The 23,383-nt window shown below is 36.7% G+C and overlaps 3 protein-coding genes across 8 annotated transcripts in view; 1 reads left to right on the forward strand and 2 right to left on the reverse strand.

The window, feature by feature from the left end:
* Positions 1-17,114, forward strand: part of LOC117155649 (CD151 antigen) — an 89,720-nt gene extending 72,606 nt beyond the window's left edge. For both annotated transcript variants that reach the window (XM_033331860.2, XM_033331861.2), the window contains 3 exons: positions 12,891-13,064; positions 14,613-14,774; positions 15,222-17,114. In XM_033331860.2, the coding sequence (XP_033187751.1) occupies positions 12,891-13,064; positions 14,613-14,774; positions 15,222-15,368 (483 nt within the window). In that variant the 3' untranslated portion in view covers positions 15,369-17,114. The remainder of the gene's footprint in view (positions 1-12,890; positions 13,065-14,612; positions 14,775-15,221) is intronic.
* On the reverse strand, positions 575-19,376 carry LOC117155644 (uncharacterized). 4 transcript variants are annotated; one of them, XM_033331835.2, is made up of 6 exons: positions 18,771-19,376; positions 18,228-18,553; positions 18,031-18,149; positions 17,772-17,952; positions 17,518-17,696; positions 14,572-14,873 (listed from the first exon to the last, which is right to left on the reverse strand). In XM_033331835.2, the coding sequence occupies exons 1-6, from the start codon at positions 19,243-19,245 to the stop codon at positions 14,852-14,854; spliced, it is 1,302 nt and encodes a 433-aa protein (XP_033187726.2). In that variant the 5' UTR covers positions 19,246-19,376; the 3' UTR covers positions 14,572-14,851. The 4 variants fall into 4 exon arrangements, with proteins under 4 accessions (XP_076475504.1, XP_033187726.2, XP_076475505.1 ...); XM_076619389.1 differs by lacking the exon at positions 14,572-14,873 and adding an exon at positions 575-1,318 and having other exon boundaries at positions 18,031-18,553; XM_076619390.1 differs by having other exon boundaries at positions 14,572-14,858; positions 18,031-18,553.
* A 133-nt stretch (positions 19,377-19,509) lies between these two features.
* On the reverse strand, positions 19,510-22,965 carry ZnT49B (solute carrier family 30 member 9). Of its 2 annotated transcripts, none has more exons than XM_076619387.1 (11): positions 22,822-22,965; positions 21,992-22,469; positions 21,676-21,862; positions 21,500-21,582; positions 21,161-21,284; positions 20,947-21,085; positions 20,547-20,870; positions 20,251-20,463; positions 19,992-20,126; positions 19,820-19,933; positions 19,510-19,742 (listed from the first exon to the last, which is right to left on the reverse strand). In XM_076619387.1, exons 2-11 carry the CDS (start codon positions 22,413-22,415, stop codon positions 19,698-19,700), a joined length of 1,788 nt encoding a protein of 595 aa, XP_076475502.1. In that variant the 5' UTR covers positions 22,416-22,469; positions 22,822-22,965; the 3' UTR covers positions 19,510-19,697. The 2 variants fall into 2 exon arrangements, with proteins under 2 accessions (XP_076475502.1, XP_033187725.1); XM_033331834.2 differs by lacking the exon at positions 22,822-22,965 and adding an exon at positions 22,652-22,815.
* Positions 22,966-23,383: the final 418 nt, after the last annotated feature.

Consider the following 23,383-nt stretch of genomic DNA (forward strand, 5'->3'; position numbering starts at 1 on the left):
TTACTAGTTTCATACATAACTAAGTATCGTAGAGCTTCACGTAGTTTCGTCTAGGAAACGATCTTTTCTTTTTAACGCTGCTGTATAGACCAAATTGCAGCTATGTAAGATACAACTTACTGAATTTTTTATTTCTATACGGGATGAGTCCATTGGAATGCATGCATTTACAATGATAGATAGTTACCAGATACAGAGATCTAGAAAAAGATTAAAGTAAAATATAGATGAAAGAGATTAGCTGTAACGGTGAGCTTAAGACCAAGGTGGCGGTTTACAATCGAATCACAGGAATTCGAATCCCTAGGAAAGAGCTGAAAATCTTCGAATGGTGTGGAAATAAAGGAGAAAGGCAATTTCAAATTTTAAATGTAAATCATTTATTTTCAAAAATGAATAACACTTTACGTTATACGCAAAAGGGTCAAGAGCACAGTGAGTGTACATAGAAATACAATTTTTTATTTTAGGGTGTACATATGTATATATTTATTATTTTCAATTGTAAAATTGTAAATGTTTCTATTAAATTCGTAAATTATGTTATAGTGTTAAATGACATATTATTCTTTGATATTATTTGACACGACACTAAGATGGCTTAATAATTCTTGGGGATTATTTTTATACTGATGCTCGAATTAAGTGTTACCGCTTTCATATCGATAAAACGAAGAGGATCGTCTTTCCCTTTGAATTTCAGTCACCGTGTCAAAGATCCGGCACGAGTTAAAACGTCACGATTTAGCATTGGAGATTGGAAAAGAAACCACATTGTAAGTCGAATATTACGCGATCTCGATTCTATCGTGAATTCATCTCGCTGTCGTTTTGTCCTCCATTCCATTACCTTTTCGTTTCTCCGTGTTTCCTCTCCTTCTCGTTCTAAAACTTTTCGAGGAAAAATTCCATTTATGATGTAAGCGTTCGAATGGAAGACGGAAGAAAAGGATATTCACGATGGTAATTAAAATGGTTCGCCACCATTGAGAGGGACGTTCTCGCCGAAGCATTTAAAAAAAGATTTCTCGAAGTTCCGTTTCCGGGGCAGCTTCAATGCCCATCTACGAGCTCCGTTTCTTTCTCGGCTGTGGGGCTGAACTTCCCTTTGACTTGCATCGCTGCCTCCGACATTATTGCTCCAGGCACGGAGACTTTGTCCGCTGTTAAAGCTCGCTTCCTCGATGAAAATGAAGGAATGGCGTAGAAGAAGAGAGTGCTTGAAAGGCTGCTCGTTTACATTATACCATCGATAGCTCTTCCCAATTGCAGATTTTGACCGATCCTGTGAAGCCTGTTGTTTTATTCTATGTGTTTCCTATAACGTATGAAATCGGTTAAAGAATTAACAGCAATGATATGTTTTAATAATAATATATTGTAATATCATTTTTCGTTAATTTAATTCGATTATCATATGGTAATACCACACAAGGAAGAATTCATAATACCATTCATTTCAGATTTGACTTTAATGGGACTTACGAAGGGATACACAGTACCATGCAATAGTCCTGTGCCATTTATCAAACAGGAAGTTTATAGTATTTTGAATAAATTATTTACGTCTTTGATCTGCTTTCATCTCATGCATCATTCTAAATCGGTCTATCCGTATCTTATGACATTAATTTAGGACTTAGGATTAAGATTGTGATTTGAGTTGCATCGTTACGAGATCGTTATCCGTGGATGGTCTAAAAATTTTGTACAATATATACTGCATAGCACTTTTTCAAGTTTACTTCTTCGATCTTTTTAATTTGAAAAGATAGTAATTAAAGTTACGAGTAAACGGAGCTTATCGTCGTTACATAGTTCGAAGATTCTAAATCAGCTGCTTATCTACCAGTGAAATAAATCTTAGCTATATGTAGATCGCGCTACTTTTTGTACTCTGCATAAAATACACCTTCCACTATAAAGAAATCCACGTAGTAACACGTAATAAAATACTTAATCACAAGGTCGATTTCGCCTTGAACGCATAGTCGATTGCCTCCGACATTATCGCTTGAACTCCTCGGCAAAGTCTCCCCTTGTTGATCGCGACGTTCGCGATCCAATGGCGGTTCTATCGTCAAAGCTAAATGTGCTAAAGTAAAACAAATAGATAGAGAGAATGCTGTTAAAAATATCCAGATTTTTCCGCGGAGAAGATCATTCGTTACGGTTGATACGGTACCAAGGATATTTTCTATGGAATTGCTTCGAAAGCTCAGATTGCATTGAAGTTCGATCAACGGAATCGAAGGCGATTTTCTCTTATGAGCAAAGGAAAAACAGAGAAAGAAACGAAAAAATAGAAAAAGGAACGAAAAAAAAGAATCACTTTAAAAGCTTCCTTGTTTTCTTGCGCTCCAACGACATAATTCACCGAGAGAGGATATGCCGTCACACGCAGTCTGGCAGCTTAATGGACTTTAATACGTATTCACAATATCTCATCCATGTTTGCAAAAATTTATATTTTCTTCATCTTGTAAGTATTTGAGCACTTTCGGTGCCAAAGATTTTTCGGTTTGAGATTTTCGTTTAATAAATTTTCAGAATAGTTCGAAGAAAATAGTTTTGCCTTATGTTTCTTTACACTTTCTTTAAACCAGACGAAAGTAAAAAAGCCAAAGAGTATTTCGAATATTTAGATACCTAGCTAGTAATACTCTCTTAATTATGTTAATAAAAATATGAGTTTACTCAAACATTTGTAATTTATTATTATTATGAATACAGAAATTCGTAGAAATGAAGAATTAAGTAGCAGGAAATGACCAAAATCATTCGCTTGCCCCTGTCAGAATTTTCCCAGTCGAAATGCCATTCTCCAACATTGTGTATCGACGTATTCACAATTCATTACATTTTCAGTGGTCTACATCGCGTGTTTTCATATCGCGTATTCTCTTTTATCTAATACGCTTTTCCTGTTACGATATTACATTATTGAATAAATAATTAAACTCTATACAAAGTTCCGTAGTTTGAAATAACCATATGTTTCAATGCAAAGTTTCGTCCTTCGAACCTGTCCGTTGTTTCTCTATCTGAAAACTAGCGTTCCCTGCTAAGCTATAAATTGTGCTTAAGCGAGAATTAGCGTAGCACCGCTCTGGTATCTCGCGCTACCATTGAGCCTGCAACCTTCGTGGACTGGCTCACGCTTAATTCCACATAAATGATAGTTAAATTCCACTAACAACCCTTGCAAACCGCACAGAGATCTGTGAGAACAGATTCTTCTTAATTTGGCTCTCCACTTGTTCAAATCGATTAGCGAAGATTACGATTATTTGATGAAAAGTCACTTAGTCTTCCTCGATGGAGTCTTTGATTTTGTTGGGAACGATGCAGGAATAGTTTCCGATACTATTTCGTTCGTCGCGCTCCTTCGATGATACGCCATTCTCATGGCGCTAAACGACAAATTGTCATCGTTAGCCGGTGTTACACGACAACGTAGAAATTTATCGCTGTTCGTTCGATGCTCTTAGCGTGTACGCGTTGTATCTACTGTAACCTAAAGTAACATTTACGAGGCTAACGTTTCCGCTGAGTAATAACAGCTGCTATACGCTTCTATGATAAATACATCTTCGCGATTCTGCTATTTTTACTAACGTAACCGCGATTTATATCCAACTGTCAATATATTTTCAGTCATCTTCTCAATACTGTCATACATATAGTTGACTATACGTATAAAGTTTCTAATAAAATTTGATCTCCTACAATTTCGCTTATCAACACAAGCCTAACTTGCGACTAAATTTCGTATCATTTAGTGTTGCTTTTACATAACTATAAAAATTCCACAATATGAAAATGTAACGCACAGAATCCAGTAAAAAAACATATCATTGTAAAATAAAGGTATACGCCAATACTTTTTCTAGCCACCGTATTCTTTTGATATATTCATCATGTGCGAGTAGTACAAACCCATACAGTTAATTAAATACAATTTCTAACAAAATCTCAAGCTCTGTAATTTCCCTCCTCACTGACTTCTCTGATAAATACCTATCTGCCTCCTAAGCTTCCATTCCTCCTAAGCGATCACGTCACAAATCTCATCAGGAATCAAATCGATTCAACCTTCAAACTCCATTGTATAATCATATAATCGGCTGTGTAATTTACTATGTATAATCCAATGCTCTTATCAAAGCTACCAGCAATTACCCGTCGAACAGTGATCATAATCACGGCGAAGGTCACATTCGATCGAACGATACGCCTAATTCACGATCGCTATGTCCCAAAGGATATCGATGTTTGCGTGTGTCACAGATACCGCGCGCTTCGAGATCATTAAGCAATAATTAGCAAGCTCGCGTATTAACGAGACGCGGCACGTTTCAATTAGTATCCATGACCATAGTAGCGGTCGATTTTTTTTTTATGCCAGTAAATGACGTATCGCGGCACTGGCATCGGCGGACAAGTCTCGACGCCTCGGACTGGTTTCGAACCAGTTCCACTCGTCGTTCCGAGCACCGATCCGAACGCTTCGGGCGAGACCACATTACTTCCTAAGTATCCAACGGCCGATCGCGCCACTTACGACCAATTTATGCTCGAACGAACGCGTACAAGTAAGAAAATCGAGGTACGAACTCGAAGTTCATCGATTACCCGTCGATTTGCCGATTTCCAGCCACCTCTGCACGTTCCTCCCTGAGCACTTTCTGGTTTATCATTGCGACCGTTTCTTCGAATCGTTCCCTCGCTAGTCGATAGACTCTTTTTGTTGAAATTGTCTTCTTCTCGCGACGTACATGCTCGTTGATAAATCCCTAGCGAATACGCAACAGAATTACTAGTGAGAATTACTAGTTTTGCAAAGAAGCACCTACAATATCTAGAATACGATGTAAGATCGGGTACTCAATTTGAGATGTATCGTTCGAATGTCAGGTAAAAGAGCGGGAAAGAAGCGAAATTGACTTGTACCTCTACGATCGTGAGCAAAAGACAGCAGTGTAGAGGATATTAGCCTGTCTATCCCGTTAGCCAAAATTTGACTAATACTCAATTGCCCGCCCGAGAAATGAGAATATCAGACATATTAGGGTGTTCATGGCAAATGAGATGGACGTAAAAAGTTATTAGAAACTTCTTGAGATCTTTGCAGTTTTGTTTCATTTCTTGAGATATGAAGAGTTTATACGTTGCGTGTTCTGATATAAAAATATGTACTGTGTGAATCAGAAAGATAAAGGTCCTCGAAGAATCCTCAAAAATTCTTCATCAGGATATATTCCATAACTTGTATCACTTTTTACGTAATTCACGATGACTCTCTCTCTCTCTCTCTCTCTCTGTCTCTCTCTCTACAATCGGTATTCAAATGACGGTAAAAGTTGGACGATAGGTGGATAGGATGCGAGGCGAGGCTCGTTAAAGATGCCGTTTTACGCAGGAAAGACGTAAAAGGAGATTCTCGAAGGATCATAGACGATATCTCCTTGTTAAAACGTGTCCATGTCGCGGTGTAACGAGCCCGTCTCTCGATAGCGAATCTAGGGATCGTTGGTCGCTCCGTTTACCTTCGACACGCATGAAACTACGATATCCGTGATTAGGGTTAACCCTATACGGATAGAAAATATATCGCGACCGCCTTATCCGGCTCTTTTATATTTACTTGCATGAAATACTCTCGGCGAGGAGATAAGTGCGCGCTGGTTAATCCAGTTGGCCGGAGAAAACCACGCGGTAGCAGCGTTAAGAGACAAAAGCGGAGGATATCCTTTCGCAGAATCGGGACCTCATTACCGAGATACGTACGAATAACCGTCTCTTCTGGCCTCTGTTCGTCCGTAATGGTAAACGGTTTGAGAGTTGGGCGAAGCTTATTGTAGAAGATCAGTGATTCGAACATTGCGTTGGCGTTGAATCTGGAGCGTTGCACAAACAAAAGGAATTTTAAGTGATTTTAATTAGAACATTTTAATCCGAAGTGAACAACCCGTGATTTTCCTCTGATCGTAGAAGATCGGTGATTCGAGAGTTTGCTTAAACAGAGGGAATTTTAAGTAGTTTTAAATTTTCATTTGACAATTTAACGTTACAAGTACGAGGATGGTTATAAAACGATTAATTCAAGATTTTTCAGGGCTATTTTATACATTTGTAACGGTGTATTTTTGCAGATGATTCTTTGTAAAATACTTACATATATAGATAGATAGATAAAAGCTTCTTCTTCGTGCTACAACATCTGGATAGTCATATGCTGCTCGGATAAAAATCAGCGCATTATGCAACCATTTTGCAGACCACATCGCGTGTCCGATACTTTACGTACGGCCTTACGACCGTGTCATTGAAAATTCCTATATAATACTTTATATGTTTTGCATTTCCTTTATATTTGCTAGCTTTATATTTTAGTCGATAGTTCTAACATTAAAGGAAATTAGGCCAATCTTTGAATACTTTGCAGTACTATGGTTAGAGGGAATATTTTCAAGAATTTTCTTCCTTGTCTTCTAATTTCCTTTGAAATAATATCGTTTGGATGTAACTCGAACGTACGATAATCGAAGATGATAAATCAAAATTACGTTATAATCAGTATTGTTATGCCACATATATCGCTTTAATCTGCTAATCAGAAAAGACGAGTTAATTCGAATTATTAATTATTATTTTCAGCCACGACATCGTCAGCTGGTGTGTTTTAGGATCCAGGAAGGTATCTCCCGTCTCTGATATTTGTCTGAAGATCTCACATCTTTTTGCGAATTCTCTTGTTCTCGACGATTCGACCATTTTAGATTTAATGTTCTTTTAATTACACACCGGTAGCTGAACGAGCCAGTTTAGCATCGTCGAGATCTTCTTGCGCCGGATTATTTCGTACCTCTCTTAGGAGACTTGGACACGTTGGATTCCTGTGCGCGATGTTCTCAAGGGGTTGCAAATCCTCTCGCTAGCACGCGTCGTCACCATTAGGGTCCGCTGAACTAGGTGTTTTTAGAACAAACAGGGGCGTGTAATCTATGCTTTGCTCGTTCAAAATTATTCTTATAGTATGCAAAAGATGGCTTTTCATATCTATTTTACATCTGTTACGAGGAAAACTTCCAAACTTCAAATTTTATTATTTAAAGAGTTTATTACTCCCGGTTCGTTTACTTGTCGATAAATAAAACAAGATAAAATAGGAAGGTCCTTTGATCTTAATTTCTCGTGATATTATATCTGAATAACATTGACGTATCGTTAATGCAAATGGATTAAAAATGTTCGTATACTTACGAACTGGAAAGATTTCGATAAGAACATCTGCGAACAGTACGAAACGCAACATGGTTTATAACCACCAACGAAATTCACATACTGAACGAAACAACCGGCAACAAATTTAAAGAAGCGAAGACCAGCATCGATATGGATTCAACGGCAATATCACAATCGGTTGAGTAAACGTACAAAGAAACAAAGACAGGACCGTTTGTATCGAGTTGAACGTTCTCTAATTTGTCGTTTCAGCGAGCATGATGAATTTTTCTGTTGGTCGGTTATCGGACAGTGGCGAAGTGATAATATCGCTGCTCGTTTCTCTCGAATCCGTTGCTCGTTCCATGATTATCTGGAATTTCTGCATTTTATTTCGTCCACGATATTTCGGAAGCAAAAAGGAAAAAACCATTACATCCATCATGCGACTGAAATCAGATTGTTGATTCCACTCGATCGGAGAATCTTGATTTCCGATTGATTCCACTGTCCCCCCCCTTCTTTCGTTTCTCCAGCACTTTCGGCTTCAGGCAGCTTTAAACTATCGTTGCAGTTGCCAATCAACTAGACGAGCATGGATGCAATTTTTGCCCATTATATCACCAGTAATTGGAACATTTTGGATCGATGAGGCCTCGCGAACTGTCGATTATCTTTTTATTCTTTCGTCCTTCGAACGAACGCCGCGTTCAGGAAAATTACTTTTCCAATCGGTCTATATGAAAAGTAGAACGACAGCTCGACCAGCTTGGAAAAACTTCCATTCTCCGCAGATTTTCACTCATTTTCGGTCGAGAATTCTACATCGTGGTCCTAAATTCGTGGTATAAATCAAGTAGGTTATATGGTTCTAAATAAGTGGGAAATGAAGAGTAATAAAATTACGTCGAAGTCTTCGTTCTTGAGAAAATCGAGTTTGAAAACTCGTCAAATACACGTGAATTTGCTTAACTCCCAGATAGAATAGGAATAGATAATCGATAGGAGATTTATGTACGTGTGAAACTAAGTCGAAAACGTGGAATAAAATTTTTCCGTCTGGATCCACGTTTCCGAGAAAATCAAGTTTAAAAATTTGCTCAGTAAACATTAGTGACGTATTCAAATTCCATTTTCTCTAAACTGAGGCCTTAAGCGACAAAATTTTATTCTACGTTTCCAAATTATTTTTCAGTGTAATCAAGAATTCGTCATATTTTTCAGATTGCTGAAATATTCAAACTCGATGAAACATTCGGCGCAATCTCGCTACTTTTTATTTTTACCTTATTTTCACCTATATAATGCAGCACCACGAATTTTCGGCCATCGTATACGAACACCGTTACGTGAAACGAGTAATGAGACTAATGAAAGACCGATTACGCGCCGCGAAATGTTTTCTACGTTGCGTTGTCTCGGTCAACCTTTTGCTTCTCCGTTCTCATAGCCACTCATAGGTCTTTAGCTCCCTTTCACCACCTGTGCACACTATGGCACGAGCGAATCGTCTCATTAGCCGAGCCCATATACGGCGTTCAATTAAAATTTTTGCCGCCGCCGCAACCATCGGGTAGGTAAATCCCGATAACGACCACCGTGGTATTTTTAAGGAAAGTGCGGCGATTTTACACGTTTACGCGGGAAAAGTAAAAGGTGAATCGAGTAGAGTGTCAGTTTGCTAGCGATCAATCGACAGTTTAATTTATCGCGAGAGACAGAGATTTCCTTTTGAAAATTCTGTCGATTTTTAATGAGGAAACTTGGAGACAAACGGTCGAGAAATTTTTTGGCAAAAGAATTATTACGTCATTTTTTCCGGTTCTTAATCAAATACTATGCGTATACTGTTTGAGGAATTTGTGACGAAATTGATGACATTGTACCATCTATTTAATCGTCTCATGATTGCTTTCTCGATAAACTTGTCATCTCTTTTAGTACTTTATGAATACTTTCAAGCTTTTACGAGCTTTTAACGTATTCTGTTTCGACATTAAAAACTTTTTGTAGAAACTGAAATAAACTAGAATAAAATATTCAAATGATTCAATTTCCTAATTTAACGTTAGATTGACGTTAATTGATTTAAAAATAATTCCCATTTTATTGATTACTTCCGAATATTTCTCTTTAATGACTGCATTTAATGGCCAACTAGGAGCAATATTTATTTGAATCTTGCATCACATCGTAATTAATTATACTCTATTCTAATCAAATAGAAAACGGCACTTAATATCAATAATTACGTAATACTGTACAAGTTTTTCCAACGATCCAATATAATAATTGATATTTTAACGAAGATTCCTCGAACCGTGTATTTTTTTTTTTCTTTAACAATTTAAAAAAGAGATATTTCGATCGATCTTATTCCGCTTTTATTCCGCTTTCATCTCGCGTCGTTACACGACGTCACTTTCGAATAGAATCGAACCATGTGCCAAGCACGAAGCCGTTTCTGCTCGTAGAATCGATTTATTTGCATTGTCCACGGATATCGGCGGTGATTGCCGTGACCGCGGTCAGTGTTCATGATCGACCGTCTATTCGCTGTCAGCGGTTCTGTCCAATTCTAAACTGTCAATTGCCGTTCCTGCTCGGATGCTGCGGCCAATGTAGTGTACTTACATATCACGCGCGTGTACATTGAATTTAAATTGAAGCGCGCGTATGCACATTGTGTCGTTTTCTATTGGATTGCCGGATTCAGGGAAGAAATTTTCTTCTATCACACTTTGTGATATATTTCAGGATCGCCCGAGGAGACTATTCAAAATTGCATCGCAGGAGCATAATCAATAGCGCGATAATCGATTAACAAAAGAGTTGAAATAACGTGGAACTAGTTAACAATGTACTGAATTTTTAAATTACTCTGCCGTCGAAGACAGACAGAAATGTGTGACTCGTCGTGTCCCTTCTTATAGTTTTTATTTGAATAATAAAAATCTAAATAGATCGATGAACACTTTGACTGCCACGCTGGTCATTGGTGACCGAAGCACTTGAACTCCTTACAATTAAAAAAATTGAATGAAAATTGACAGTTAGGGCATTTTGAATATAACCGATAAATAGAAGATACTTTGAAATAAAAAGTGTCCCATTGAACGATTAAACATTTTTATTAGAACATCAGTAAAAAAAAAAAAAAATGAGAACAAATCTTGTATCTAACGGTGCACTGTGTTTGCGTCCATATCTTTGAGGGGTAATCTACGAATATTGTTATAAGCACAGCTTAGAAAATAATCGTAAATGCTGCTTTATGATCATATAATTGAAGTTAGAAGTGTGAACATACCTTACTATTATATATAGAATGAGCAAATACTGTTTATTAATATCTTCTACACGCTTCAACAATATATTCTGCACGTTTTGCTTACGACGAAATAACGAATGCGAATGGTTTGTTGAAATAAACGAAGCCTTGTTATAATATGTCGCTATCGACTGTTAGCGAGGCGCCACGGTGGTCATCCGTGACCACCAATAAGATAAACAGTCCATTGGGGAAGAATGTTGTCTTACATCATAAATTTATTATTATTTTGCCATTATATGCTTTGAATAATAAAATACTCCAGGGGTGTCCTCAGCGAAACACGTGATTTTGGCGTGGAAGTCAAAGTGTTAACTTTTTTCAATCAGTTCAGTTAACATTTTTCAAGCAGTTTCTTCCTACGAAGATGATAGAGAAATGTTTCCAAAGTGATGGGATAGCCATAGAAAATAATAGACACGGTATTCCTTCTTCAAAAAAGGTTGTTGCGTTCCTTTCTGAAGAAGTTTTCAAAGTTCAAAAGGTAGAGGATTAGAAGAGACGTTACAGCTTGGAAACGTTCAAGATTCAAAGGGTAACGCGTTTTGCGAATCACGAACGAATTCTTCCTTCCTCAGCGATTCGCCTGGAAACTTTGCGAAACGATCGACCGTGGCCAGTTCCTCGCAGCTTGAATATTCATGCGGACAGCTCGTCGACGCGTCGGGGATTTATATTCATGAAAATCCTAAAACGCTTCGCACAGCGTTTTGCGGCTCTAACACGTAACAGACCGAATTTCATCACAAAGAAAGTTTCGGTTAATTCCGATGATCTTCGTCAGCTTGTCGATGAAAGCTTGCCGATGAAAGCTTGCCGATACCATCTTCCGAAACGCTATGTTCCAGCACAATATTCTCCTTCGCGGTCTTAGCTTGTAGAAATTTAAATAAAAAATATAATTGAAAAGTTCTTATCCTGCGTCTTTTTCTCTTAGTTCGTACGAACAATACACGCTTTCGACTTTTAAACAATTCGTAAGCTTGAAACGAGCTTGAGAAGATTAACGCGAGTTGAATTTGCGAACGCAAGAGTCGCTCTAACAAATTAATTACGCGCCGCTGATTCTCCTTATTTATCTTTTCCTCCTCTTTCAATTCGAATAAATGAAATTTTGAAATTTTTGAAAAACCGAAATCTTGAAATAGGGCAAGATGGCAGAACGAAACAAATTCACGCGACGTTGGGTTAAAAAAATTAATTGCAAACTGTTGGTTCTTCCGTTTTGATCGACGAAGCTCGGTAAAAGGAATTAATTTTGTTTAATTTGAATATATGACGGGCCCATTCGAATCTCAAAAAGTTCGGAAACATAAAATAGAACAGATTGGCGAAACGAAGCGACGACAAGCAAGGCAAATTACTCAGACTTGGGTTTATTTGCTTGAAAATTAGAGGAACTCGATTTATTCGTCGCGTGCCAGTCGGCTGTTGACAAGCGTGGCATAATTTATCGCGACAGAAAGGAAACAGGTTCCGAACACGTTTTCATCATTGGACTCGACGAGTCGCTGTTGCGTGTGGTTATTAATCGACCGTTCTGAAAAGTCCACGTTGAAGACTCGATCGTTTCCAACTACGAGAGAATCATTGGCGTGATTCACGTTTCGCTCGATGGACCGTGTTCGCGCGTGTTAACGACTCGCTGGACAAAACTAGAAACTTCCATGGAAGATTTACGCGTCCTCTCGCGAGTATTAACCACGATTTTCCGCGTTTGAAGATGCGGAAGTCGTTAGCGGCGGATAATCGCAATCGAGATCGTCGACATCGTGGGAGGTACGGGGGCTGGTTTCAGGGACGCAAATCTTTGACGGAAGCGTTTAATCCTGGTCCTCGTTCGTTACGTTAGAAAGCCTGCGAGTTGACAATGCTTAAGAGCGTTTGCTCTCTAAAAATAATTAATTTTCAATGGGTTAAATCGCGAACGTATGAAATTTCTCATCTTTAATCTATCGATTAAGGAATAATTTGTCATAATGTTACAAGCACTTGTCCATCGATAAAATAGATAATTATTTAGTATGAATTGTAGATAGAAGTTCAACTAATCGATGCTATCTGTGCAAACTAATTGTTTAATTTTTTTTTTTAATGGAACATCGATCGGCTACTCTGATACCAAATACTGTCATAGAAATTCCTAAATACTATCATAACCGATCAGTCTGGCTTGTAACGATAAATAAATTGTACGATCTGTCGTAATTATTTTATGATTGCAATCAAAATCATGTTGCCGTTACGGAGAACGAAGATAGATAGGTATCGTTGTTATATAAATTGAACTATTTCTCCAATTCCCTTCATTTTGTATTCCTTTTCCCTACAGTACGTGTTCGTGGTGATGCTGGTGTTCGTGCTGGAAGCGGGAGTCGGTGCTCTAGCGCGGCTCTACGAGGAACAAGTTGGCCCTGAATTGAAGATGAACCTTAATCGTACGTTCCTCGAGAACTACTCTATGAGGAGCAGGGAAACTTCGGCGATCGACCAAATGCAGATAGAGGTAAGTTACCGATGACATAGTGGCTGTCCAAAGCGATCGGAAGAAGCATAGATCGTTCGGAAATTTGGCGTTAACATGACGTTTCCACCTTGTATTCACGTTAGTTTATAGAAATTTAACAATTTTAAGAAACACAAAACACGAAGAGATCCCAGGAATATTTATAAAGAAGAACCGTTACGTAAAACTTTTTCCCATAAGAAGAACAAAATTTATATAAAGATTTGTTTCTTTGTAGCATCATGCACATGGAATGATATCTCCTGAATATATAATTAGTTGCCATTATGAGATCGCAGTCGTAAATGACCTAAGCTTTTTGCACGCTACTGCAAATCTCTACAGATGATCCAGACGCTGAATCTTCATTCACTGTGAAGAGATGCCGCTATACTTAACGTTTAGATCACCGACATTCCGAATGTATTAAGTACTTGACAAGGATATCTGTTTATGGTACGGTTAGTTTGCTAAAGCGATTTTTCTCCTCCCTTCGCCTTTCTTTTCATCTTTCTTCGTCACTATCTCTTAACGCAACGTAGGATGTCGTTAAGTTTTGTAATACGCGAAATGGCTAAGGGCTGCCTTACGTGGCCGCGATATCGCCTAGCCATTTTTCTCTATACCCTGACTACCGGTGCCACTGTTACTTCGCTACGTTTACGACTGCAAATCATCGTTATCGCGTGGCGAAATGGCCTCGAGTTCGTCCTCTGCGAATCTATTAATGCAGCCGCGGCTCCTTGCATCGATCCGATTTTCTTCTCTCCCATCGTAGCTGCCCCGCGAGAGAAAACTCGACGTTCGTCTTAAGATCGACCGAACCGTCGTTGTTGATGTTCATGGTTTTTACTTTCGACAGTGGAAGAGAAATACTCTTTCGAAGGAATGCTCTTTCGTTTAACAGTCACGCGATGGAGGCTTCTTACACGTTCAAAGATTTCCAGATAATTATTATACGCGACTTTTTGTTTCGAGAATTCGTTTTTAACATTACAACTCTTAAAGGTATCGTCTCTTTAATTTTATAATTAGTTAAATTAAGTTCATGCTTCGGGTGATAGGTCCTCGTAGCTTGAAAAGATATAATAAACTTGTTATAAAATAGGTAAAAGACGCTATTTTATGGAAAATAGCAGCGGTGTGATTTATACCGTTATAGTCCACGCCCCAGCATGTTTGCCACAAAACTTGAAAGAGTTAATTATTAAGCGACACGAAGGTGCTAAAAAGTGCGCGTAATTCACAGTTGATAATGTATCACGCTGAAACTTTATCAAAAATAATATCTTTTTCTTTTCGGTGTGTAGGATGACTTAATTAATTTAAAAAATAGAATAATAATAAGTAAATAGAAATTACGAAGTGTAACAGCAAACGTGAAACGTCTATACGAGTCAGAATCGATCTAATCTTCGTCGTCTGGGTTTAACTGAGGATTAAACTTGAAAATACACGTAAATGGGAATAAGTTTAATGTACTTTTCACGATAAATACTAAGTGGTATTTATATTTACAGTTACTTTATTTGTAAATCATTGTTCCAGTTCAAATGCTGCGGAGCCGTGAGATTCGAGGATTGGCTGGTGAGCGAATGGCACAAAGGCGAGGATGTTCTCAAGGACGGAAGCCTCGTCCCAGATAGCTGTTGCAAGACACCGACCCACCTTTGTGGAAGGAGGGATCATCCGTCGAACATCCATTACACGGTACCAATCGATTTTCAGTCGAATCCAATTGTTCCTTCCTTGTTGAAGCACACGCTTTTTCAGTTCAGCTTCGGTCTTCAAGAGCTACAAAGATATGAGCTGTAACATGTTGAACGCCTACTATAAATCGAATATGTGTCGAGTTCGTAGAAAGAAATCTTCCAACATTTTCCCAGTGTAAAAGATTAAACGACAAAGTTGGAAGCATTAGTTGTTTTTAATTGTAGTTGGAAAATCAATTCTTGCGAATTATTTGCAAAATTTTACTTACGTAAATGGAGAAACTCATCACTCATAAATGGGTGATATGCAGAACGTTCAACGTGTAAAGACAATACATCGTTATCGTAATTTCTTTAATACAATTTCATTGCACAATAATATAAAAATCGATCTGTGTCAAAACAATGCAACGATCAAATCATTGAATCTGAAAATTTTGTACAGGGTTGTATCTACAAATTTCTGGAGACGACGAAGGACCACTTGATCATCTTAGGAGCAGTAGGCCTAGGACTATCGGTCCTAGAGCTTTTCGGCATCGTTCTTGGCTCGTGCCTGTATATAAAGCTCAGACACGATTTCGACGACTGAGAATTGCTGCAAATCCGCGAGAGCAACAACAACGGCCGTTCCTGGTGCAGATACATGCAGAACGGTGATGGAACCGTTTGATCATCGTACCGGAAAAGAAAGAAGAGGAGCGGTCGTTGAAAAGAGGAGATCCTTCTTCCGACGTTCGCCATTCAGGATTTCCTCCGTTTCTGACGCTGAAATCCTCCCAGCCTCTCGAAGAGACGGACTCTTGGAATTTCTGTCCTATTCTATCCCTCTCCCAAGGGGAGATTACGTACAAAGAGACTCGAAAAGGAAAGAAACGAGGAAAAATGGAGTAAACGGTGCGTGGCGTTTGGGTCACCGTGACGATCTCCCTCGCCACGGAAATCTTCAAAGACGAAACTCTTTCTCTTTCTTTTATACGTCCCGTGCAACGCGGAATTCAATGGAAAGAAGAGGAATAAAAAGAGGAGCAACACTGAGTTACCGATATTCGATAACGAAACGGTCGCGAAATCCTCGCTTCCATTCGTTGACCGATTCACCTCCACGAGGAATCCTATTTCGATCGAATTAATCGGACGAGAGGAAGCGGATGAAAAGAAAAACTCTGTCTTTAGAGTTCACCGACTTCCTCCTCGCCTAAACGAATCTCAATTAATTCTCGACTACTGGCCGGGGTCATACCACGTGCATTTTCCATATAAAAGAACCATGACAATTTTAGAAAAAAATGTTTTAACGAATGCCTATTTCAAAGCGTGTTTGTTCTTCGTCGTGAGCAACTCGTGTGCTCGAATCCGAAACTTTTTGTACGCCGTTTCTCTTTCTCAAGGAAGAACGGGGAGGCGTTCTTCTTTTTGTAACGGGACAGCATCGATCACGATGCCCCGTTCACTCGCGACAAGTGATCTCTGGCTACGTCGAACGTACTTGGTTTCACTGTCGGCGAACGTTCTTCCGCTCGTACAAATCACGCTGTCTCTTCGAATACTGCCGTAACGAATCCGCACAAATGTTTCTAAAGGTATATACACAAGTTACACGTACGAGAAGGGAGTTTAGCGTTCTTTAGCTAGTAAAAAGTCACAACGACGTGTTCCAGTGGTAGCGATCGAAACACGGCGCTGTTCCTCGGGGCCAAAGCAAGTCCCCATTTGTCGATTAACCGGACCATTCGATCGTCCTGCTTTTTCACCAAAAATAAAAACAGAAAAAAAGGGTACCGAGAAACGAGAGAACCGATTGTTCGAGCGATCGCGAAACGATCGTTCTCCTCCTATTCTATGAAAGTCGACTGCGTTCCTCGAGTTTTCTTATAACGTAAAAACGATTTTGTCCCTTAATTTATTCGACGAAGGACCTTAAAGATCGTTTACCTCAGCGGAAAGATGGAGGACGTGTAAGTATCGACCATTTCGAACGAGGGAACGACGTGAAATTCGACGAATCCATAAGCTCGGACAGAACTGTAAACAGTGCCTTGATGAGTTAGCGTTTAAGTTCAGAGATATTTTAAATTATCGCCGATGTAAATTCGTGCAGAGAAAACCGCTAGCGATTTGTAAATGTACGTACAGTATTTATTCATATATGATGCGTATATATATATATGTATTATATTGTAATATAATATAATATATATATGTATATATATCTATCTATCTGTTGCTTCGCAAATCAATACGAGCCTTCGCACATTATTTATAGCAAAGTTTGTCGTGCAACGAGAGCACGCGTTGTATCGACGATTGTATGTGAGAATATTCTCTCTCTCTCTCTTTCTAAACAAATTGCAATGCACTTTGCGTGCATAATTTATCTTTCTTTAATACTTCTTCCTATTTCCCCCTTATTTTTATTTATTTAAAAACTTGTAAAATTTATTTGCGCAATCGTTGATTCAACTTAATGCCGCGCTCAAGACAAAATCTAAGAACATATTTTATTATTACAACACGATCGCGCCATATGTTATTTTATTCTCAATGTTATTGTCTTCATTGGTATTACATGTACGTGTACTGTCTGTTAGAATTTAGAACTTTATAAATATTGTACATATCAGACCCTATTCTGTTACGAATAAATATTGAAATCGCACACGCCACAGTTCCTCAGCCAAATATGATATTCCAAATTAAGAGAAGTTTCTTCTTTTCCGAAGAAACTTTGATTCATTTACCGTCTGGAGGACTCGATATCGTCCGCGTACTTCTCCATCGACTGTAGGTAAGTCAAGAACGAATCATCTTTAGTACCAAGGGAAACAAACAACCAGGCAAACACTGCAAGTAAATCTTTCGACATGGATATCCTCTGCCAACTATTTAAGTCGTCCAGAAGGGACTGAACATTGGTGACCTAAAATAAAATTTCTTTAATATAAAAATATATTTTTTGTGTACTTTGTAGGTAAATGTGTAATCTTCTGCTTACGTTTTGCCATACGGTATGATTGGAATTGTAATAATGTATCAAATTTAATTGATCATCGGTTTCTGCGCCGATTTGATGAAGACAGAAAACGACGAGATACAAAGGAACTGCGATAATTGCTTTGTTATGGTCGAAATAAAGCTCACGCAGATGTTCCACGTCGAATCGTGCCAAATCAAACCTAACGATTATGAAGATTAAAAAATTCTGGGAGACGATATTCGACGATTTTTAATTTTTTAATACAAAGTAAACATACTTATCGAACGTTGAAACGATGCACATGGCAATAAGAAACGAAAAGATGTTTGTATAAATCTCACAAAATGGTGAGTATTTTGCGATGAATTCTATAGAATTATTAAAAAATACGTGCAACTGAAAAAAGAAGAGGTTAGATAAAAGATAAAACACAATGATGGAAAGATTTTCTTTTATAAAGTAATGGAAACGTACCATGATGAAATGAGTAAACGCCATACCGCCTAGAAGGCCTTGATACAAAAGACCTGTATTTTTCCAAAATTGTTGAAGCATAATGGCCACCTTTATAGGCGGAGAATTGTCTTCGTCATGAATATCAACGCTACTTGCCCTTTCAGTTTTCTTGTCACTAGGAAAACCTTTTGTTTGATTAATTTTCATTGTACTAAAACCACCCCTGTGCTGTACGTAAACTTTATCCGTGGTTAACACAGGGAGTGGCACCTGATGCTCATATTTGGTTCGCGCATTTTCTTGCGACCTCCTTAAGATTTCCGTAATAGGCAATTCATTATCCCCTGCAAAGCAAACCAAAGTCATCTGTCTAATTTAATATTTTCGTATTTAAAGTTATTAACCGTTTGACTTGGACGTGAAACATCTTAAATGTCGTTATACATAACACGATTATTAATATTTTTTTCTATAAAAAGTTAAAGATTTAATTATTTTCATACTGTATCATTTTATCACGCAGTCAAAGAGTTAAAGCATTCTCAACATAAGCAATTTTACCTACTAAATCTCGTCTTTTTCGTTTCGACTGTTCCAAGTCGCTTTCATTATAACTTTTGTCCGATGACTCTGAACTGGATGTTTCCTTTCGTCTTTTATTAGCAGCGTCCTCAGAACGTCTATCGTGTCTTCGTTTATTACGTCGGTCGTGTCCTCCTCTCTGCTTTTCAACGATTCTTTCACGATTGTCCTGATACCTTTTTCGATCAACATGCTCTTTGCGTCTCTGAAACGTTTTCGATCCCTTTTTATCAGATGACACCTCTTCTGCATCGTCGATATCTCCTTGTCCTCGTCGAAACCTATTGGTCTCTTCGGAATTTGTCCATCTAGGTCTAAGAGGCGTGCTGGTGTTTTGCACATATGGTGAATACTCGGTGCTCTCGGTAACCGACGAAGATTCCTCGCTGCTACTCGAGTCGTTTCTACGTGAAACTTCCGGATTGCTCCGTCGTTTTTCGTTCGTCCGGTTCATTTTACCGATTCTCCAATGGCGTAAAAATGTTCAATCTTTCTAATATCGCGGTTAGAATACGTCATATTTAAACGTACCTATCTCACTGGAAACGAGAACAGTTTCATACCCGGAACTTCATAGAGGAAAGTATCCATAGTAACCGTTTGTTGTACACTGTGAGAGATACTTGGAAAAAATCGATAATTCAGGACAATATGCGACGCCCATAACGTGCACGTTAAATGTGAAAAAATTAAAAAATAAATTAAAAGTACGGCACAATTATAAATAAGAAATTCAAATTTATTTAGCTTATTTCTCTTCTAATATAAAGAATAACATGAGCACTATATGTATATAAATAGTATGTAAATAGAATACAGCAAATAGGATAGCGCAAGCATTGCTATGAAACATTATTTACATCACAATGTATATCGCTTATTAGTAGCCGTATTGTACACAAATACTTATAAGATCTCCAGGTCACAATGTCGAATCTCGGGATGCTTTTTCTACAAGTATTAAAGAAAAAAGTTAAATCATAGTGTCAAATAGTTAGAAATTCATATGTAAAATGTTCTTGGTATACCTTTAGATTTAGTTCCATTCTGTCTATCTCTCCACCAAGCGTATCAACAATAGCTTCGCCATGCTTTAGCATAAATGCTTCCAATTCTTTTATGTCTGTCATTCCTGTTACTTCCTAAGGAATAGAATAATTTGAAAATTAATGTAATACTTTGTGGACATTAAGCTAGTACCTTTAGCATTTGAACAAGATCGTGCTTCTCCAAATAAGACCTTGTTAATTCCCTGCCGTCAAAGTCTAATTCAGCCTTGTACCGAACTAAGTCGTTACCCATATCGATACCTTTGACATCATAGATTGCTCGAACCTGATTATTTCGAATTCAATTAACTTAAATAAATGTATGTGTATATATATATATATATATATATATATATATATATTATTTATTTATTTATTTATTTATAACGATACAATCATAAAAATATTACCATTATATCTGCTTCTAATTCCGCATTGATTTTATCTAGATCTTCTTGAGATATACTTCTTCCAATTAAAGCAGTGGCATTTGTATGTATTATAAACCCAGCTATACTGCCAAGTAGACCGCCAACTAAAAGAGATCCAATGGCATCAAACATGGGGTTTCCCAAATAGGATGTTAAACCCATACATGTAGCTGCACATACAAGACCAAGCACCTATCATATTCAAAAGAACATCTCATGTTTAATAACTGCGATTGTTCCTATCCTTTTTTTTTTTTTGTCTAATAAATACTTACAGCTGCACAATCTTCCATAAGTACGACGTTTACGGAAGGATCTTGTCCTCCTAATACATAGTCCTTAAATGTTTGTCGTTTTTCTGCTGCACCTTTTTTTATTGATTGTATTGCTACTAACAAAGTTGCTCCTTCGGATACCATAGAGCCAACCAGGATAAAATATGCCCAATAAAACGATTCTATTGTCGAAGGATTCAGAAGGCCGTGGATTCCGTGATATATAGATAGACCAGTTCCAACACAAAAGATACCAACTCCAGATATTAAAGAAGATACATATCTCATATTTGTATAGCCATATGGATGATCAGGATTAGGAGTCTAAAATATTAAAAATGTATATAGAGATATAAAACAAGATTTATCTTAATTTCACATGACATAATTTTATGCATACTTGTACTGATTTATGTATACCATATGCTAATATCAATTGATTAAAAGTATCTGCAGCAGAGTGAATACATTCTGAAAACATACTATGCGAACCAGTATACAACCACGCACACAGCTTACATAAAAAATTGCAACCATTGCTAAAAGAAAGAAAGATAAATGTAGTATACTAATAATGAAGTATTTTTAAATAAAAATAAAAAGATAGGACTTACATTACAATGGCAGTTAAAACTACTTTGCCAGATCTTCCAAAAAGACCTTCTTGATCTATTGTTTGCGTTTTACTACCAATTTCTCGTCTATAATCTCTTAATCTTCGTTTAACAGTAAATATATCTATGAAATCATAAAACATTTAAATTAAAAGATTTATATCAGTCCTCCAAAAAGAATATGTTAATAAAAGTAGTGACAATGATCCTGTAAAATGGAAAAATGTCCGGAAGAAAATGAAACTAATCAACTTATCAAATAAAATATTTTCTAACTCTATTCTAAATACATTTAGGGAAATTCATTTTAAATTATGTGTAGATAAAGCGGAGACTTACTTTGCTGATACGCTTTCTGTTGAAGTTCCTTCTTAAGAAGTTCTTTTGCTAAGATTTCCCGTGATCCCCAGACTTCTATCGCTCTACAAATAAACACAGTATGTTAAACATAATCATCTATTTTTTATTACAATAATCATCTCATCAGATTTCATTGTTAAAATGTGTAGTATTACTTTGCTTCTACATCTTTTCTCCAAAAAACAGTAATTGGAGGTTCAAACTCATAAGGTGATCTTCTTTTTGTCTTTGGTAAGTTTTCAAGATCGGACGGTTTCAATAAAAAATCTGACATAGCTCTAACTGGTGTAATAAAATTACGTTCTAATGATGATACTCTTTTATCCGTTTTCTTCTTTTTAACTGTAAATAAAAAACATGTGAATATAAGAAATAATAACAATGATGAAAATTAATGAAAATAAAAAATATAATTAAAAATCAATAAGAAAGCTTTTTACTATACTTTTCTGACTATGTTTCCTTTTGTACCTTCTGTCTTCAAATTTTGTTGCTCTTCTTTAGTTTGGTTATCATCAGGTTTAACATCTAAGTTCCTTTCTTTTAATTGCCCTAAATTTTCTTGTTTTAATTCTATGATTCTTTGTACATTGTTTTGTGTACTTTTACTGGAGTCTACTGTTTCTTCTTTTTGTACTTTTGCTATAACAGATATTGGCTTGGAAATTGTAATAAGAATCCATCTCCATTCTTGCAGATGTTTTACATTATTTGCAGTAAAAATCTTTTGAGGATTCGCAACAACTTGCACCTTGTATCTGGTATTGTAATTATATGTTATCAAAGTATTAATATGTCTCCTTGCATATCCTATTTGAAACATGTATAAACATTCTTTATTGTAATGGCTAATATTATGAAGAACTTTCAAAAGATTAGGCACACGTTGTAACATGTTTTTAATATTGGACCGGTAATAAGTATCGTAAAACAAGCTGAGCCGTCTAACCTGTACAAAAATAAATAACACTTAAGTATTTTGATGAATAGCAATTCTTTTCGTAAACATTCTATTTTGAAAAATGATTTTCTTTTATAAAACGTAGAAATAGAAATATTACAATTTGAATACATTTTAAAAAGTTATACGCGCTTAAAAAACAAAACATATTTCAGTATATTTTTCTTTACCTTCTTTCACATTCACTTATTTTATACAATGGAATACATTGTTAGTAATATTATACGAAAAGATATTGTTCGGTACCAAATTGACCTTAGCAGAACGTTATAGTAAGTTCTCTTCAAACTGTCAAAACGATAATCAGTTATTGTCTAATTCGGCAAGGATAATATAATACCTATATAACCGATGATGATTACAAGAAAGATCGTATTTTTATGTAGTAATACATGTTTATAGATGACAAACTTTTTAAATCTATTTCAATATATAAACTCTTGCATAATAATAACATTAATTACATTAAAATTAAAAATTGGATCTAGTGCAAATATATCCCTATATGTAACTATTTTAAGGCTAATACATCACGAGAGTATTAATCATTTTATTAATTCATTCACCATTGCTTTAACTACAAAATTAAATTTTTGTTATTTTGTTTAATTATAAAAAGTATGATTTTTATACGATTCTGTATAGATGTTATCTTATATATGTTATATTAATAAAAATTGTATGGGATTTACAATTATATAAATTCATACATATAACTTATATGCGTTTTTATTAATACCTGCACATCTATCTAACTATTTTTTATCTAATGACGTGTATCATGTAAAATGAAACTATTCAAAAATATACTAATAAATAATCATTGATAACGTCAAATGACGAGAAGAATCAAATAAAGAGATGTATACATATATGTATGTGCATACATATTCCTCTTTACA

This window comes from Bombus vancouverensis, chromosome 6 (genome assembly GCF_051014615.1).
Source record: "Bombus vancouverensis nearcticus chromosome 6, iyBomVanc1_principal, whole genome shotgun sequence".
Taxonomy (NCBI): Eukaryota; Metazoa; Arthropoda; class Insecta; order Hymenoptera; family Apidae; genus Bombus; species Bombus vancouverensis.